This window comes from Xenopus laevis, chromosome 6S (assembly GCF_017654675.1).
Source record: "Xenopus laevis strain J_2021 chromosome 6S, Xenopus_laevis_v10.1, whole genome shotgun sequence".
Classification (NCBI taxonomy): domain Eukaryota; kingdom Metazoa; phylum Chordata; class Amphibia; order Anura; family Pipidae; genus Xenopus; species Xenopus laevis.
In genome coordinates, this window is record NC_054382.1 from 28,500,212 (window position 1) to 28,519,116 (window position 18,905).

At 43.1% G+C, this 18,905-nt stretch overlaps 1 protein-coding gene across 1 annotated transcript in view; it reads left to right on the forward strand.

Annotated features, from left to right (window-relative positions):
* The window catches only part of LOC108719676 (adseverin), an 86,181-nt gene that overhangs the window by 42,458 nt on the left and 24,818 nt on the right, over positions 1 to 18,905 (forward strand). The window contains exons 7-9 of the mRNA XM_041567490.1: positions 6,069 to 6,157; positions 9,849 to 10,064; positions 16,925 to 17,046. Coding sequence (XP_041423424.1) covers positions 6,069 to 6,157; positions 9,849 to 10,064; positions 16,925 to 17,046 — 427 coding nt within the window. The remainder of the gene's footprint in view (positions 1 to 6,068; positions 6,158 to 9,848; positions 10,065 to 16,924; positions 17,047 to 18,905) is intronic.

Genomic DNA, 18,905 nt, shown 5'->3' on the forward strand with positions numbered 1-18,905 from the left:
AGCCACTGCAGCACAGAGGCCAGAAAAAATATGCCATATAAATGCAAACAATATTAATTTTTTTTTGTTGCAGCCACTGCAGCACAGAGGCCAGAAAAAATATGCCATATAAATGCAAACAATATTAATTTTTTTTGGTCGCAGCCACTGCAGCACAGAGGCCAGGAAAAATATGCCATATAAATGCTAACAATATAAATTTTTTTTGTCGCAGACACTGAAGCACAGAGGCCAGAAAAAATATGCCATATAAATGCTGAAAATATTCATTTTTTTGTCACAGCCACTGAAGCACAGAGGCCATAAAAAATATGCCATATAAATGCTGAAAATATTCTGTTTTTTTTGGTCGCAGCCACTGAAGCACAGAGGCCAGAAAAAATATGCCATATAAATGCTGAAAATATTCATTTTTTTGTCACAGCCACTGAAGCACAGAGGCCAGAAAAAATATGCCATATAAATGCTGAAAATATTCATTTTTTTGTCACAGCCACTGAAGCACAGAGGCCAGAAAAAATATGCCATATAAATGCTGAAAATATTCAATTTTTTTGGTCGCAGCCACTGAAGCACAGAGGCCATAAAAAATATGCCATATAAATGCTGAAAATATTCAATTTTTTTGTCACAGCCACTGAAGCACAGAGGCCAGAAAAACTCAGGATTTACCTGGATTCAAATTAAACCAGTAGGGTTTGCACCCTAGTTTGTAACGGTGGTGGAGGGAGGAGGACGCTAAAGGACAGCTGTATGTGGAGTCATGAGGCGTGCAGAGAAGGACAGCTGCATGGGGAGTCAGAATCAGAAACTCAGCACAAGTCTTCCGGCGTGCAGTAACCCTCCGAGATCCACCCCTCATTCATTTTAATAAAGGTCAGGTAATCGACACTTTTGTGACCTAGGCGAGTTCTCTTCTCAGTTACAATCCCTCCTGCTGCACTGAAGGTCCTTTCTGAGAGGACACTTGAGGCGGGGCAAGACAAGAGGTTCATGGCAAATTGTGACAGCTCTGGCCACAGATCAAGCCTGCGCACCCAGTAGTCCAGGGGTTCATCGCTCCTCAGAGTGTCGATATCTGCAGTTAATGCCAGGTAGTCCGCTACCTGCCGGTCGAGGCGTTCTTTGAGGGTGGATCCCGAACGGTTCTGCCGCTGCCTTGGACTGAAAAACATTTGCATGTCTGACGTTACAGAGTGGCCAAAGTGCTTTGTCCTTGCAGGTGTGCTCGTGGCAGGATTACTGGCACCTCTGCCCCTGGAATGTTGATGAGTTCCTGAAGTGACATCACCCTTAAAAGCATTGTACAACATGTTTTGCAGGCTGGTTTCTAAATGCAGCATCCTTTCAGACTTGTGGTATGTTGGTAACATTTCTGCCACTTTATGCTTGTACCGAGGGTCTAGTAGAGTCGCGACCCAGTACAGGTCCTTCTCCTTAAGCCTCTTGATACGGGGGTCCTTCAACAGGCATGACAGCATGAAAGACCCCATTCTCACAAGGTTGGATGCAGAGGTATCCATCTCCGCTTCCTCGTTATCAAGGACTGCATCATCCACGGTCTCCTCCCCCCAGCCACGTACAAGACCAGGGGTCCCCAAAAGGTCACCACTAGCCCCCTGGGAAGCCTGCTCCTGTTGGTCCTCCTCCTCCACAAAGCCACCTTCCTCCTCTGACTCCACTTCTGACACCTCTCCCTGCGTTGCAGCAGGTGCCTGGGTTCGTTCTGGTGATTCCGACCAGAAATCGTGCGCTTCCTGCTCCTCGTCACGCTGGTCTACAGCCTCATCTGTCACTCATCGCACGGCACGCTCCAGGAAGAAAGCGAAGGGTATTAGGTCGCTGATGGTGCCTTCGGTGTGACTGACCATATTTGTAACCTCTTCAAAAGGGCGCATGAGCCTGCAGGCATCGCGCATAAGCACCCAGTAACGGGGTAAAAAAATCCCCAGCTCTGCAGACACCTTCCTGGACTGCCTGAGAACGTCCTGGAATCCTGGGTACTTTGAGACAAAACGTTGTACTATTAAATTCAGAACATGTGCCATGCAGGGCACATGTGTTAAATTGCCCAGTCTCAGTGCTGCCAACAGATTGCTTCCATTGTCACACACCACTTTTCCGATCTTCAGTTGGTGTGGGGTCAGCCACCGATCGGCCTGTGACTGCAGAGATGACAGGAGTACAGATCCGGTATGGTTTTTGCTTTCCAGGCACGTCATCCCCAAGACAGCATGACAACGGCGTACCTGGCACATCGAATAGCCTAGGGGGAGCTGGGGGTGCACAGGTGTGGAGGAGGAGGACCCAGCAGCAGAGGACGAAGAAGACGAGGTAGAGAGCGAAGGAGGAGTAGAGGTGGTGGCAGAACCGCGTGCAATCCGTGGCGGTGACACCAACTCCACTGTCGTTGTTGAGCTACACATTCCCTGCTTCCCAGCCATTACCAAGTTCACCCAGTGGGCAGTGTAGGTGACATACCTGCCCTGACCATGCTTGGAGGACCATGCGTCAGTAGTCATATGGACCTTTGGCCCAACACTAAGTGACAGAGATGCGGTGACTTGGCTCTGCACATGGTGGTACAGGTGTGGTATTCCCTTTTTTGAAAAAAAATTGCGGCTGGGTACCTTCCACTGCGGTGTCCCAATTGCTACAAATTTGCGGAAGGCCTCAGAGTCCACCAGCTGGTATGGTAAAAGCTGGCGGGCTAAGAGTGCGGACAAGCCAGCTGTCAGACGCCGGGCAAGGGGGTGACTAGCAGACATTGGCTTCTTACGCTCAAACATGGCCCTCACAGAAACTTGGCTGGGGGCAGATGACTGGGAATGGGAACTGGTGGTCAAGGTGGAAGGCGGAGTGGAGGGTGGTTCAGACGGGTGAAGGACAGCAGAGGTAGAGCAGTAAGATGCTGGACCAGAAGGAGGGTGGCTTTTAGTTTGCCTGTTGCCTTTGAGGTGTTGCTCCCAAAGTGCTTTGTGCTTGCCGTTCATGTGCCTTCGCATAGAAGTTGTACCTATGTGGCTGTTGGGCTTCCCAAGACTCAGTTTCTGACTGCACTCATTGCAAATGACAACGCTTTTGTCAGAGGCACACACATTAAAAAAATCCCACACTGCTGACCTTTTTGAGGCTGGCAATCTGGCGGTAACAGTAGAAGTCGGCGGCGTTGGCGGCAATGGCGGGTGCGTTGGCCGGCTGACCACAGGTGCCGATACATGTTGTTGCCCTACTGTTCCCTGCGAGCTGTCCTCCCTGCTTCTTCTAAGTCTTATTCTCCTACTGCCTCTCTGACTCTCCGTCTCTCCATCTGAACTATCCTCCTCTTCCTCTCTTCTACTGGGCACCCATAAAACATCAATCTCCTCATCCTCATTCTCCTCAGATGCATCAATTTCTTCTAACAGCTCACAGAAGGAAGCAGCAGCGGGGACCTCCTCGTCATCACTCATTATGTCCATCTCTGTTGTGTTCTCTGCCAGAATTAAATCTGGTGTAACGTCCTCATCTCCTTCATCTTCTTCTGCCAATAATGGTTGCGCATCACTCAGTTCAAGAAACTCATGTGAAAATAACTCCTCTGACTCCAGTGAAGAAGGGGCGCCGGTGGTGGAGGAAGTGTTACGTGGGGTGCCCATAGCAGTGGAGGATGAGGATGTTGTGGTAAAGTTAGAAACGGTAGAGGATGGGGTGTGCTGTGTAAGCCAGTCAACTACCTCTTCAGCATTTTGGGAGTTCAGGGTCATTGCCTTTTTAAAACTGGGCAATTTCCTAGGGCCACAGGATAGCATAGCAGCACGGCCCCTTGTGCCTCTGCGTGGCGGCCTGCCTTTGCCTGGCATTATTTTTAAAACAACAACAACAACAACTCAGGTGGTGTTTCTAGAGACGGTATTATTATTGATATTTAGACAGAATGTGAACAAGCTCACACAGCTAGATGGGAGTTGTTTGAAAATGAAGAAGAAGAACACACTGGGCAAACAAGGCCTACAAGGTCAACGTATACACTACTACAGCAGTGGATACGGAATATATTATTGCTGCCTGAAAAACGTCACTCGGGTGGTGTTTCTAGAGACGGTATTATTATTGATATTTAGACAGAATGTGAACAAGCTCACACAGCTAGATGGTTGTTGTTTGAAAATGAAGAACACACTGAGCAAATAATGCCTACAAGGTTAACGTATACACTACTACAGCAGTGGATACGGAATATATTATTGCTGCCTGAAAAACGTCACTCGGGTGGTGTTTCTAGAGACGGTATTATTATTGATATTTAGACAGAATGTGAACAAGCTCACACAGCTAGATGGTTGTTGTTTGAAAATGAAGAACACACTGAGCAAATAATGCCTACAAGGTTAACGTATACACTACTACAGCAGTGGATACGGAATATATTATTGCTGCCTGAAAAACGTCACTCGGGTGGTGTTTCTAGAGACGGTATTATTATTGATATTTAGACAGAATGTGAACAAGCTCACACAGCTAGATGGGAGTTGTTTGAAAATGAAGAAGAAGAACACACTGGGCAAACAAGGCCTACAAGGTCAACGTATACACTACTACAGCAGTGGATACGGAATATATTATTGCTGCCTGAAAAACGTCACTCGGGTGGTGTTTCTAGAGACGGTATTATTATTGATATTTAGACAGAATGTGAACAAGCTCACACAGCTAGATGGTTGTTGTTTGAAAATGAAGAACACACTGAGCAAATAATGCCTACAAGGTTAACGTATACACTACTACAGCAGTGGATACGGAATATATTATTGCTGCCTGAAAAACGTCACTCGGGTGGTGTTTCTAGAGACGGTATTATTATTGATATTTAGACAGAATGTGAACAAGCTCACACAGCTAGATGGTTGTTGTTTGAAAATGAAGAACACACTGAGCAAATAATGCCTGCAAGTGCACTACTATTGGTGCACTACTATGAAGAACAGCAACAGCACTGTACACGTTAAAGAACAGTAAGATAAGTAAAAGAAAAAAAAAATATATGTATATTAAAAAAAATATTTTTCTCGGGTTGGTGCTGCTGAACTACTAGGAGCAGCACAGTAGCACACCAGTCCCACTCCCCAACACTGCTAGACTAATAGCACTGGGCTTATAGTAGCAACTAGCAAAGTAAAAAAACAAAAAAGAAAATAAAAGCAGTCCTTACAAGGACTATTGGGTTATTACAGCAGTCAGCAGATGAGATCAGAAGAGATCAGTGCCCACAGCAGGCAGCTACATACAGAGCACTGCAGTAGAAGGTAGATTACTAGCCAGCAAAGCTACCCTAAAATGTCCCTCAAATCCCTGCAGACTTCTGTCCCTCCAATACAGAGCAGTATCAAGTAGATTACTAGCCAGCAAACTTACTATCAACTGTCCCTCAAAGAAATCAGTGAAATCAGTAACAGCTCTCTCCCTACACTAGCTCTTGCAAGCACACACAGGCAGAATGAAAAAACGCTGCAGGGCTTCAGTTTATATATGGAAGGGGAGTGGTCCAGGGGGTGTGGGGGTGGTCCAGGAGGGAGAGCTTCCTGATTGGCTGCCATGTATCTGCTGGTCTGGGGTGAGAGGTCAAAAAAAAGCGCCAGGTAAGGCGAACCCAAAATGGCGAACGTCGCGCGACGTTCGCGAACATTCGGCGAGCGTGAACAGCCGATGTTCGCGCGAACAAGTTCGCCGGCGAACAGTCCGCGACATCCCTACCTACAGCCACTAACACATTTTCATGATATCTTGGGCAGATCCAGAATGCACTACGTTCTGCATCATGGAATTATATTGAGTTTCCCAGGGAAAGGAATGACTAGAATACTGTAAAAACAAACTTCTACTCTACCAGTGGCATCCCGAATGTCTTAGATAGATTGTACTAATAACTAGTGATGGGCGAATTTATTTGCCAGGTGCAAATTCACAGAGAATTCCGGCGAATATCGAAAACCGCTGTGGAAATTTGTCGTTTCGTGAATTTTGCGGGAAATAATAATATTATAGATAATACCCAGACTTGGGTTTGTAATGAGAAATCTGTTTTGCAGGCAAGAATGCAAATGCTGAAGAGAGAAAGGCTGCCATGAAGACCGCTGAGCAATTTATCCAGCAGATGAATTATCCTGCCACTACCCAGGTAACTCGTTTTCATAGTCATATAACATTAAGGGGCAGATTTGTTATGTGATGTAATAAACAGTGGAACAATTCGCCGCACATCACTGTTTAAAAGAATGGAGAAAAAATGGCATAATTTTTTTAAGAAAGTTTTTTAAGCTGGAACTTCCTTACAAAGGTCTGAAGCTGTGTAAAATAAGGGCGGAAAATCTGGCGTTGGCATTTATTATTATTATTTTATTATTAACATGTATTTATATAGCGCCAACATATTGCGTAGCACTGTAAAGTAAATGTGATTATACAACTACATCACATGAATTACATACATAGAATATATGGAGTAACAAACATCACAGTCAATACAGGTACAAAAAGGTGAGGAAGGCCCTATGCATAGGCATACAGTCTAAAGGGAAGGGAGTAATACACAAGGTGTGGGAGTGGGCAAGATCGAATTAAGTGGGTGAGAAATGTGGTATTGCGTTTGGTAGTTAAGCAGAGTGAGGGTAGGCTTCTCGAAAGAAGTGCGTTTTCAGAGATTTCTTGAAAGTAGAAAGGTTGGGAGAAAGTCGGACAGACCGTGGGAGAGCGTTCCAGAGGAGGGGTGCAGCCCTTGCAAAGTCTTGAATGCGAGCATGTGAGGAGGTAATGAGAGAAGAGTTGAGTAGCAGGTCAGTAGAGGAGCGTAGTAAGCGAGTGGGTGAGTATATAGAGATGAGTTTAGAGATGTAGGGTGGGGCAGAGTTATGAAGTGCTTTGAAAGTCAGTGTCATTAATTTGAATTTGATTCTGAAAGGTAACGGAAGCCAGTGCAGGGATTGACAGAATGGCGAGGCAGAGGAGGAGCGGTTGCTGAGGTGTATGAGCCTCGCAGCAGTGTTCATTATGGACTGGAGAGGTGACAGTCTCTGGAGGGGGAGGCCAATTAAAAGAGAGTTACAGTAGTCTAGACGCGATATGATGAGAGAGTGAATAAGAATTTTGGCAGCGTCTTGGGTGATAAATGATCGTATTTTGGATATGTTCCTTAGGTGGAAGTGACAAGATTTAATAAGTGACTGGATATGAGGAGTGAATGACAGGGCAGAATCTAGGATAACCCCAAGGCACCGGGCCTGGGGAGAGGGGGTGATAGTGGAATTGTTAACTATGATGGATACTTCGGGGATGCTACTGGTGTTAGTTCGAGGAAAGAGAACCATTTCAGTTTTAGAGAGGTTTAATTTAAGGTAGCGTTGTGACATCCAGGTAGAGATAGCGGACAGGCAGGAGGAGACGCGAGTTAGGAGTTCTGGGTTGAGATCAGGAGATGAGAGATAGATCTGAGTATCGTCAGCATAGAGGTGGTAGTGGAAACCATAAGAATTTATTAATTTGCCAAGGGAGGAAGTATAGAGGGAGAATAGTAATGGTCCCAGGACAGAGCCTTGGGGAACTCCAACAGAAAGAGGTAGGGGAGAAGATGCTACTCCATTGTAGGAGACACTGAAGGAACGATTGGTGATGTAAGAAGAGAACCAAGACAGGGCTGTGTCACGAAGGCCAAGTGACTGGAGGGACTGGAGGAGGAGAGGGTGATCTACAGTGTCAAATGCGGCTGAGAGGTCAAGCAGTATTAGTAGTGAGAAGTGATTGTTGGCTTTAGCGGTTAAAAGTTCATTAGTCAGTCGAGTCAGGGCAGTTTCCGTGGAGTGTTGTGGCTTAAAACCAGATTGTAGGGGGTCCAGCAGGTTATTGTCAGAGAGGAATGAGGTAAGTCGGTTGTAGACTAGGCGCTCAAGTAGTTTAGAGATGAAAGGTAGCAGAGAGATAGGTCGGAGGTTGTCAAGATTGGAGGGATCAAGAGAGGGTTTTTTCAGGATGGGGGTGACAAGAGCATGTTTTAGTTGAGAAGGAAACAGTCCAGTTGAGAGGGAAAGATTAAATAGGTGAGTTAAGGCTTTGATTAGACACGGATTGGTATTGCGGAGAAGTTTTGAGGGAATTGGATCAAGCGGGCAGGTGGTAAGGTGAGAAGAGGCCAGAAGCTTTGAGACTTCCTCATCAGTGACAGGGGTGAAGGAGCACAGGAGGGACTGGGGAGTGTGGAGGGAGGGTGGTGGAAGTCTAGGGGGGTTGAGTAGTGTAATGTCCCTTCTGATAGTGTCAATTTTGTTTTTGAAGTGCTCAGCAATATCTTGAGCAGAGACAGATGTGCATGGAGGGGGTGGAGAAGGGGAAAGGAGAGTGTTAAAGGTGGAGAAAAGTTGTGCTGGTTTTTTAGAAAGGGAGTTAATGAGTGAAGTAAAGTATGTTTGTTTGGCTTGGAAGAGGCTGGTGTTAAAAGAGCGCAGGGCAGATTTGTAGCTCCAAAAGTCTGATTCTGAACGGGATTTGCGCCAGCGACGCTCAAGTGCACGTGAGTGTCTTTGGAGCGCTTTTGTATGAGCAGTATGCCAAGGTTGAAGTGGTTTGGGTCTAGAACGTTTAGTTTTTAAAGGAGCAAGCTCATTTAGGGCAGTGGTGAGAGTACTATAGTAGACAGAGGTAGCCACATTAGGACATGAGATGGCTGAGATATTAGAGTGAAGAGAGTCAAAGGAAGAAGAGAGATGTGACACGTCTATAGCTTGCAAGTCACGGTAGGTACGTGTTTGGGGAATAGCAGGGGGTGAGGAGGGAGTTAGTGAGAGTTGAAATGTGAGCATATTGTGATCAGAGAGGGGAAATGGTGAGTTAGTAAAATTGGTGGTTGAACAGAGTCTGGTAAATATGAGATCCAGAGCATTACCATTGGAGTGAGAGGGGGAGTCTGAGCACAAAGATAAGCCTAGGGAGGAGGTTAGTGAAAGAAGTTTAGAGACAGAAGAGTTGTTAATGTTGTTAACGGGTATATTAAAGTCACCTAATATGATGGATGGTATGTTAGATGAAAGAAAGTAAGGAAGCCAGGCAGCAAAGTTGTCCAGAAATTGTGCAGTTGGTCCTGGTGGTCGATGGCGTACAATGTCACACACCTTGATGAGGTCGCCATTTATTTTACACAGCTTTTTACACTGTTTTTCCAGCCAATTTGCTTTTTACAAAATAATAGACAGGCCCCTTAATGTATAGAGAGAGGGCCCTCTGGTGTCCAGGAATGACCACACCATTTTCTCTGCAACCAGACAATGTGACAATGTGATTCTTATTGTCTGTAAAAAAAAATGTAATATTTTACATAGCAAGAAGTTGAACGTCTAAGTAAAACCTTTGTTGATGTTCTGGAATTGCCTAATTTTAATTTGTTATAGCTTTCAATTTTAAAAGTCTTATTCTAAAACATTAGAAGAGCAATTCATTGTAAGATAAACTTTGATTTCAGAATAAATGGCACAACGACATCGCCACCTAGCGGCACATAACGTTATTGGCTGCTTTATATTGATTGCGAGTTTATAAAACATCAAATTTCAGTACCAATTTTGCTGTTGTACAGACTGTTTTCAATTGTGTTGTCCTAATATAATAATTTAAATTTATATGGGAAACAAGTTTGACTTTGGAGCTGAAAAAAAATCTAGAAAGAAAAAAAAAGTGAACGTGACTTGTCTTAGTGACATTAATCACAAATGTCAAGATGTTTTTCATATCTGAATGGTCTGGAGTTTGCATTTGCAGCAGGGATAAGCAGAATGTCATACACAAAACAAAACTCAAATTGTGGTGTTCTCTTTTGATTAATTTAGATCCAAGTTTTACCAGAAGGAGGGGAGACGCCCATCTTCAAACAGTTTTTCAAAGACTGGAAAGAGAGGCACCAAAGCGAAGGATTTGGGAAAGTGTATGTGACGGAAAGAATTGCTAATATCAAACAGATTGAATTTGACGCTTCCAGGCTGCATGAATCTCCAGCGATGGCGGCTCAGCATAACATGGTGGATGATGGCTCTGGAAAAGTAGAGGTATCATCCCAAGTTGTTCTTATTTCTTTGTAGCTTATAAAATGGCAATTCCCTTACTGGTTACCACGCAGGCCCGGACTCAATCTGTGGGTTCTGGCAAATACCAGAGGGGCTGCTGTATGGTTCCATATAGTGGGCTGGTAGGGGGCCGTTTGGGCTGGTAGGGGCTGTTTTGGCCTCTGTGTACTTGGAATGGCAAGGCCTATTTTGACTCCCAGTCCAGGCCTGGTTACCAGTACCACCTGCTGCACATTATTATCCCTGGCACTTGTAAATAAAGACACATGACTTCTGAACAGCAGAATAATGATAAAGAATCTAAAATAGCACCTATCACCTTAAAATTGAGTGTGAGTTAATAGAGCCCACATTCTGGATGCAGGAAGCAATAGTATTTTTTTTTTTAAAAGCCCAATATTGAGATCACAGACACGGAATCGTCAATCACCCCCCAGGAGTCACCAAATCAATAGTCTGCTATCCACAAGTACTCTATAAGCGACAGGGATGATATTTTGGGTATGGTCCTTCACTCCTCTAAACCTGCCGTTTGTTAGTCATGGTACAATCGTATGATTGTCTTGTTCAATATCTATATATGTTAAGCTATGTCATTTATGGCATTTCCTGTTGGTCTTCCAAATTCCAAACAGATTATTTATATTATTTGTTTAATTTTGTTTTGTTTTTCTTTCTTTTGTGAAAATAAATAAAAACATTTATTAAAAAAAAAAAAAAAAAGCCCAATATTGAGCTCTCTTGCTTTCTCACTGGAGGCAAAAGCATATGCATAATGAGCAAGTACCCCAGTTTGCTTGTTATGTGCATGTATGTGATACAGATTGGGCAGGGCATGCACTTACTCTTTATGGGGCAAATTCACTAAGCGCCGAAGCGTTACTTCGCTAGCGTTTGTCATTTTCGTTACTGCACAAATTCACTAACGAACGCTGGCGTAGTTTCGCTAGTGTTACTTCGCACCCTTACGCCTGGCGAAGTTCCGCTAGCGACGTAACTACGCAAATTCACTAACTTGCGCAGTGTACTGAAAGCTACCTTTTACGCTAGACTTCCTTCGCCACCTCAGACCTGGCGAAGCGCATCAGAGTAGATAGGGATTGTTTCAAAAAAAGTCCCAAAAAACGCTGGCGTGTTTTCTACATTATGGGTGATAGGCTGAAAAAGATTGAAAAATTTTTTGGGGCTCCCCTCCTTCCCCCCTACATTTCCTGACTCATGGCAACTTACCTAGACAGTGGGCACATGTGTAGGGCAAAATAAAATTTTATTTGATGATTTGAAGGTTTTCTAGCCATTTGTAGTGCTGATACGTATTCCTCCATTGAAATTTGAATTTGGCGCCGTATGCAAACTAGCCTTCGCTAGCGTAACTTCGCTTTACATAGCGAATCAACGCCAGCGCAACTTTGCAACCTTACGATACCCCTGTGCGCAACTTCGGATTTTAGTGAATTTGCGGAGCGCTGGCGAAACTATGCCTGGCGAAGTGCGGCGAAGTTGTGCCTGGCGCAACTTCGAATCTTAGTGAATTTGCCCCTAAGTGTTTGCACCTTCCTGCAATGGGAGTTCTGCCCCGGTGTGTGTGGGCAAGATCACTTGACAGGGTGATTTTCTTACAAAAATTGCTGTTGTTTCCCCCATTCAAACAGTGGGTTCTGTTAGCCTGCACCTTCGATGGGGCAACCCATTTTTTGGTTATACATACCCTTCAAGTTTCCAATCTCATCACATAGAAAAATGGATTGATGTTTTGAGAATTATTTCCTTATTTTACATTATCTGGTGAGTGCGCTACAGTGAACAAAGTGCCCATTTACAGTATGCCTTCCATTACTGATGGACAGGTCACCCATGGGATGCTAAAGCTTAGCTATTTAGCTTTGAGTGGCTTGTAGGTATATATCACCCAGGGGTGCATCAGCTTTGATCTTTATAATTCAACAAATATATGAAACTACATCAATAAGAAAACAATTAGAATGATGTCACTAGCCGGTTAGAATGTAGACATCATGTGGTTATGTGATGTCATGAATGATAGAATACACAAATGATCACATATTTAAGTGCCATCTCCACTTCTATGACAACTTCCACAGACAGGGGTCTAGAAAACAAATCAGACCGCACTCACATTTCTGCCCAAATTTTTGATATTGGGTGCGCGTCCAGTAGCCCATTCACATTGGCTGCTCCAGAGTATACAAATTCCATCCAATGGACAGCACTCCTTTTTCCATAAAACCGTCTTTATTTTTCTTAGGACAGCAACATGCAACGTTTCGAGTGGCACTCCACTCTTTATCAAGCATAAATCACAATGTTAACACCTGGACTTAAATACCCTGGGGCACAGTGCCCCCTGGTGTCATCACACATTATAGCAAACATATGTCGACATCATAATTGTTACAAAGAATATATATATCTCTTCAATAATGGTTACAGAATATCAATAAACATGTATATATAATTTCCTGTTCTATTACAGATTCATTTATCTTAATTGAAAATAGACCAACTTATCTGTAGCATGTCCAATACAGATTGCAACCCAACCAGGGTAAGGAAATTTAAAATGTCCACATAACGACCTATAAAAATAAAATCAACTTCAAGTTAAAATCATTTCAATAAAAATGGATGAAGGTCATATTCATGGTTCAGACCGTTAGGGGCTAGTGTACCCAACCTTCTGATCCACTGGGCCTCCCTTTGTAATAATTCTTTATCACGGTCTCCCCCACGTCTTTTTCTTGAGACTGTATCCAATATTTGAAATCGCAGTTGACTTATAGTGTGACCACTTTCATTAAAGTGCTTAGCTAATGGCTGGTTCAATCCATTTCTGATTGCAGATTTATGTTCATTTAGCCTATCACGTATACACCGAATGGTTTTACCCACGTAAATTTTCCCACAGGGGCACTTAATACTATACACCACATACGTGGATGCACAGGTAAAGAAACCCCTAATGGGAATACGTGTACCTCTCAATGGATGGTAGATCCATTCTCCCTTTAGGACATTATTACAATGGCTGCAACCACAACATGGGAACGTCCCATTTTTTCTTGGTGCCAGTAAAGTCTGTGTATGTTTTATAGAAGGGCCCAAATCTGCTTTAACCAATTGTGTCCCTATTGTTTCAGCCCTTGTATAAGACATCACTGGTGGGGATTTAAGGGTAAGGCCACACTAAGCGATAGCGCGGCGATTTGACTTGCGGCGACTTTTCGCCGCGACTTTTAATCCGCAAACGCTGGCGAAACTTTGGCGCTGGCGTCTATGGGGAATCGCGCAAAATCGCCAGCGTAAAAACACACGCGGCGATCTTTTTTCTATTGTCGCTTGAAATCGCCTAGCGAGGCGATTTCGAGCGACAATAGAAAAAAGATCGCCGCGTGTGTTTTTACGCAGCGATTCCCCATAGACGCCAGCGCCAAAGTTTCGCCAGCGATTGCCGTTTAAAAGTCGCGGCGAAAAGTCGCCGCGAGTCAAATCGCCGCGCTATCGCTTAGTGTGGCCTTACCCTAAAGATATCTTTATTAGGGAAATTCCTAGTTAGTAAACTCCAATCCTTACGTATAATCTTTGAAATTTCTCCACTCAACATATTGTACTGATTAACAAATGGAATCCTTTTAAAGTTCTGCCTACTCTTATTGCTTTTTTCTCTTTTTCCTCTGACACTTATTGGAAGTCGCTCACCAGGATTATTTGGTAATTCTCTACTTTCCTGATCACCACATCCTTTTTCTATAATTTTGGTGGGATATCCTCTAGCTTTAAACCTTTCCTTCATCTCCACTACCCTCTCTAGTTGCTGTTCTTCATTTTTAACTATTCTTTTTACACGTAGTATCTGAGATTTAGGAAGGGATTTTTTCACATGCGGGGGATGAAAGGAATCATATCTTAATAGCGTGTTCTTGTCTGTTTGTTTTACATATAGGTCTGTGTCCAGGCCTCCCTGTGGAGTAGATTTAACCAATACATCTAAAAAGGGGATACTGACTAGATCACTGTGTGTAGTAAATTTAATTGTAGGAGTACATCCATTTAGTTCCTCAACAAAATCTATAAGGTCCGAATGTCGCCCCGTCCATATAGTGAAAATAACGTCTATGTAGCGATACCAGCATTTACAATGCTGCTGAAATTTTTGGTTGGTATAAACGAAATAATTTTCAAAGACATCCATAAATAAGTTCGCATAGGACGGGGCGACATTCGAACCCATAGCCGTACCCCTAATCTGCAGGAAGAAATCATCCTGGAACATGAAATAATTCCTACCAAGTACTATCTGTAACAAAGTAAGCAGAAACTTTTTTTGGGCCCCATCAAGTGTATCATCTCTATCCAGATGATGTCTGATAGCCTCCACACCCCCATCATGTGGGATGGAGGTGTAGAGGCTCTCGACATCCAAAGTGACCAAGATGGCGTCAACAGGAAGATCATTGATCAGGTCAATTTTATTTAGAAAGTCCCCAGTATCTCTAATATATGACCTTGTGTTGAATACATACTCCCTAAGTACTCTATCCAAAAATTTAGCAAGAGGACAAAACACAGAATTAACCCCAGCCACAATTGGCCTACCTGGGGGTTTGTCCAAGCTTTTATGAATCTTAGGGAGTATGTACAACACAGGTGTGATTGGATTTGTTTGTATCAAATATATTGCCAATTTATTATCAATGATCTCCAACTGTCTGGCCTGCTCCACACATTCTTTAATCGCCTTCTGGATACTAAAGAGGGGGTTGGTGGTTAACCTTTGGTATGTGCTAGTATCATTCAGCATCTCTAATATTGTATCGACATAAAATTTTTTATCCATGACAACCACCGCTCCCCCCTTGTCTGCTGGTTTAATTACACTATCTTTACGATTTCGTAAAGATGAGAGTGCCAATCTTTCATCTTTAGAAATATTTTCTTTCGGTAAACCAATTTCACTTTTTTTACAATCATTTCATCTTTTACCCCCTGTATATAAGTTTCTACTACATGGTTAGTTTTAGCAGGCATATATGTACTTGTATTATATAATCGCCAATCCTGTAAATAAAAAGTATTACAATAATCATTTATTTTTATATCCCTAGTATCATCAATATCATTTAATTCAGCAGATAATCGTATCCTCCTAAAGAAAGCTTCCAAATTTATGTCAATCTGAAAAAAATCTGGATAAGTAGTTATAGCAAAGCCCAGTCCCTTAGATAGTACCTTAATCTCAGTGTCCATAAGCTGTACTGAAGAAATATTCACCACCGCATTTTCCTCCTGCGGTATGGATGCCGTTTTTTGTCGGTGCTTTTTGCCTCCCCTCCTTCGTTTGCTCGGTCTGAGCCAATGCTTTCTTGCGAGCCATATAAAAAAGAAGACGCCGAGGAGGAATTAGATAGTTCCAGGTCAGCGCGCTGTTCGTGGCGTATCCCCTCTGTCTGGGGTCCTGGTCTCCAGTTAGGATCGTGTTGATTCCTCCTCCGCTCACCCGTTTGTGGGATCCACCTGTACACGCGGTTCTCCGTGTAGTCTGCCTCATCACGGAGGAATTTCCCCCGTTTCCGTGACTCCAGCTTGAGTCGGAAGAGGCGCAGACTTTCGTCGAGTTTGGACTGTGCAGTCTGAAACTGCTCCGCCGCAACTGTAGCTTTCACTTTGCGTTCCGCTTCCTCAGCTCTCAGTGCCACTGTCGGCATCTCTATTTAAGTCCAGGTGTTAACATTGTGATTTATGCTTGATAAAGAGTGGAGTGCCACTCGAAACGTTGCATGTTGCTGTCCTAAGAAAAATAAAGACGGTTTTATGGAAAAAGGAGTGCTGTCCATTGGATGGAATTTGTATACAGACAGGGGTCTAGCCAGGGTCGGACTGGGGGGCCCGAGGCCCACTGGAGCTGCTGACTATGGGCCCCTCCTCCTTGCAATTGCGCATGAGTGTGCACTGGGTTTTTTTTCACGATTGTGCGTGCGCATGTACTTTTTTTTGCCGCGACCTGAAGATAGTTTTTGCAGGGAGTGGGTGTGGCCAGGCGGGGCCCACAAGAGCCAGGGCCAACTGGGTTTTTTCCCGGTGTCCCGCCAGCCCAGTCCGACTCTGGGTCTAGTTTAGGGGGGAAAAAATGGCTGTTCATTGTGGGTTGAGTAAAAGACACGCGTCCATCAAGTTCAATCTATCTCTGTGGGTTATGAATGGCATTTCCTCCTTAGAATCACACTAGGATCTATTATCCATCATGCTTGAGACCTGGGATTTTTCAGATAAGCGATCTTCCTGTAAATTGGAGCACAATACCTTGTCTGCTAAAAATCATTTAAATCCCATTTGGATTGTTTTACCACATATGTGGATTCATGCAGCTTAGTTACAATCAAGAATATGGAACTGTATTATTTTTTATTTGTATTACAGAAAAAAGGCAATCTATGGGACTATGGAAGATGGCCTTCCTATAATTTGGAGCTTTCAGAATAATGGGTTTCTGGATAAGGGATCCCATACCTGTACATACTTTTTTTATTTCTTATGTAGTTCTTAGGGGTCATTTACAACCCCAGGGGGCGCAAGTGCAAGAGCGCACTTTTCACACTGTAATTGAGGCATCTGATCTTTTCTGTGCAAGTCCCATATTTTATTCCAATTTTAGCACTAAAAAGCTTATAATAAATCCAATGTTTACATATGAATAGTTACATGGAAAACCATCTGACATAAGGGATAATATCACTTTCTTTAATTTATGAAAGATTTTTTTGCATAATGCTTTAATTATTTGTTGTCTCTTAAATAACTTGAAGGTGTACGTGTTGATTCTCTAGATCTTCCGTGTAGAAAGTTGTGGTCGGGTTCCAATAGAGCCAAACACATTTGGCCAGTTCTACGGTGGAGACTGCTACATTATTCTTTACACATATCCAAAAGGACAGATCATCTATACATGGTAAGTTGTTGCACATGATGTTTAACAAAAGAATGTTGGTTTATTATATAAGGTCAGTCTCCACCGGTGTATAAAAAGCCTGGAGTGCAACAGGCCTTACTACTTCATCCAGCTTCTGGGCATCTTTACCTAAAAACTGGGCAGACACGGTTGCCAAGAGGCTTTTGGGCACATCACCTGCCTTCTGTAGTGTGTATTTCAAATCCCAGAATCCCGATTTGCCATTATAGGGATCCTGTCATGGGAAAACGTGTTTTTTTCAAAACGCATCAGTTAATAGTGCTACTCCAGCAGAATTCTGCAATGAAATCCATTTCTCAAAAGAGCAAACAGATTTTTTTATATTCAATTCTGAAATCTGCTTTCCCAGTTGCCCCTGGTCATGTGACTTGTGCCTGCACTTTAGGAGAGAAATGCTTTCTGGCAGGCTGCTGTTTTTCCTTCTCAATGTAATTGAAGGAGTCTCAGTGGGACATGGGTTTTTACTATTGAGTGTTGTTCTTAGATCTACCAGGCAGCTGTTATCTTGTGTTAGGGAGTTGTTATCTTGTTACCTCTCCATTGTTCTTTTGTTTGGCTGTTGGGGGGGGGGAAAGGGAGGGGGTGATATCACTCCAACTTGCAGTACAGCAGTAAAGAGTGATTGAAGTTTATCAGAGCACAAGTCACATGACTTGGGGCAGTTGGGAAATTGACAAGATGCCTAGCCCCATGTCAGATTTCAAAATTGAATATAAAAAAAATCTGTTTGCTCTTTTGAGAAATGGATTTCAGTGTAGAATTCTGCTGGAGCAGCACTATTAACTGATTCATTTTGAAAAATTTTTTTTTACCCATGACAGTATCCCTTTAAGGACCAGCCTATACAGCAGAATCATCTCTATTTAAATGGGAACCGCACCCAACAATTATTATTTTTCTTGGTCCAAACATTCTGTAAGGGATTCTGTAAGGCAAGTGGCAGTTGTGAGTATCCAAAATCACTGAAAATTGCACTTGCAGACTAAAATGACCACTACTTAGAGTTGCCACTTGTCTGGTATTTACAGTATACCATATATACTGAAAACACTAGGTGTCCCTTGTTTTTATCTAGAGCCCAGTACTTTCCCTGTAAAAACACCAGCTAGTGCTGGGGCAGGTATTACAACTTTACTGGACAAATTTGTAATTGTCCATTTTCTCTTCCCCACTGTGAAGTCATCAAGACGTACCTCCACCTTCAGAAAGGTGGCAACCCTACTCCTACTACTTTTTTTGTTTTACAATGAATACCTGGGAAAGATGCTTAAAGCTTCAGCTACCTAGATCCTACAAGATGAATTTATTCATTGTGACAAATAATATGGTTATTATCATTATTATGTCCTGTTGACTTATTATGTCCTGTTGACTTAGCCGCCCACATGCTAGGCCAACAACTATCCTGTTAGTGTACCAAGAAGCATCGGGAAGGACTGCATCAACATGCCGACTTGCTTTTCTGTCAAACTGATTTTCTAACCTGTCTAATAGATGTCTGCGTGATTTAGGCCCAGATATTGGTTGGGCAGATCATTGCTACACCAGTCAATAAACTGCTGATTCTGTCTGGAGGGGCTGAATTAGCAGCTTTTATTGGCCTCTGTATGGCCGCCATATGGAATATCTTCTTCAAGTATACTGATCAGAATAGATTACATATATTTGTGGGATTCTTCAATTTCAAAACAGGCAAATATACAAGGGTATTTCTTGTTACATTTATTGCCTGTTATGCTAAAAAAGTTCTAAAGGTCAGTGCATGTAAAGTACCTTTGTGTGGGTTTTATTGTTGTTTTTGGTTAACAAAAGGCTACGCAAATCATTAATGCACATAT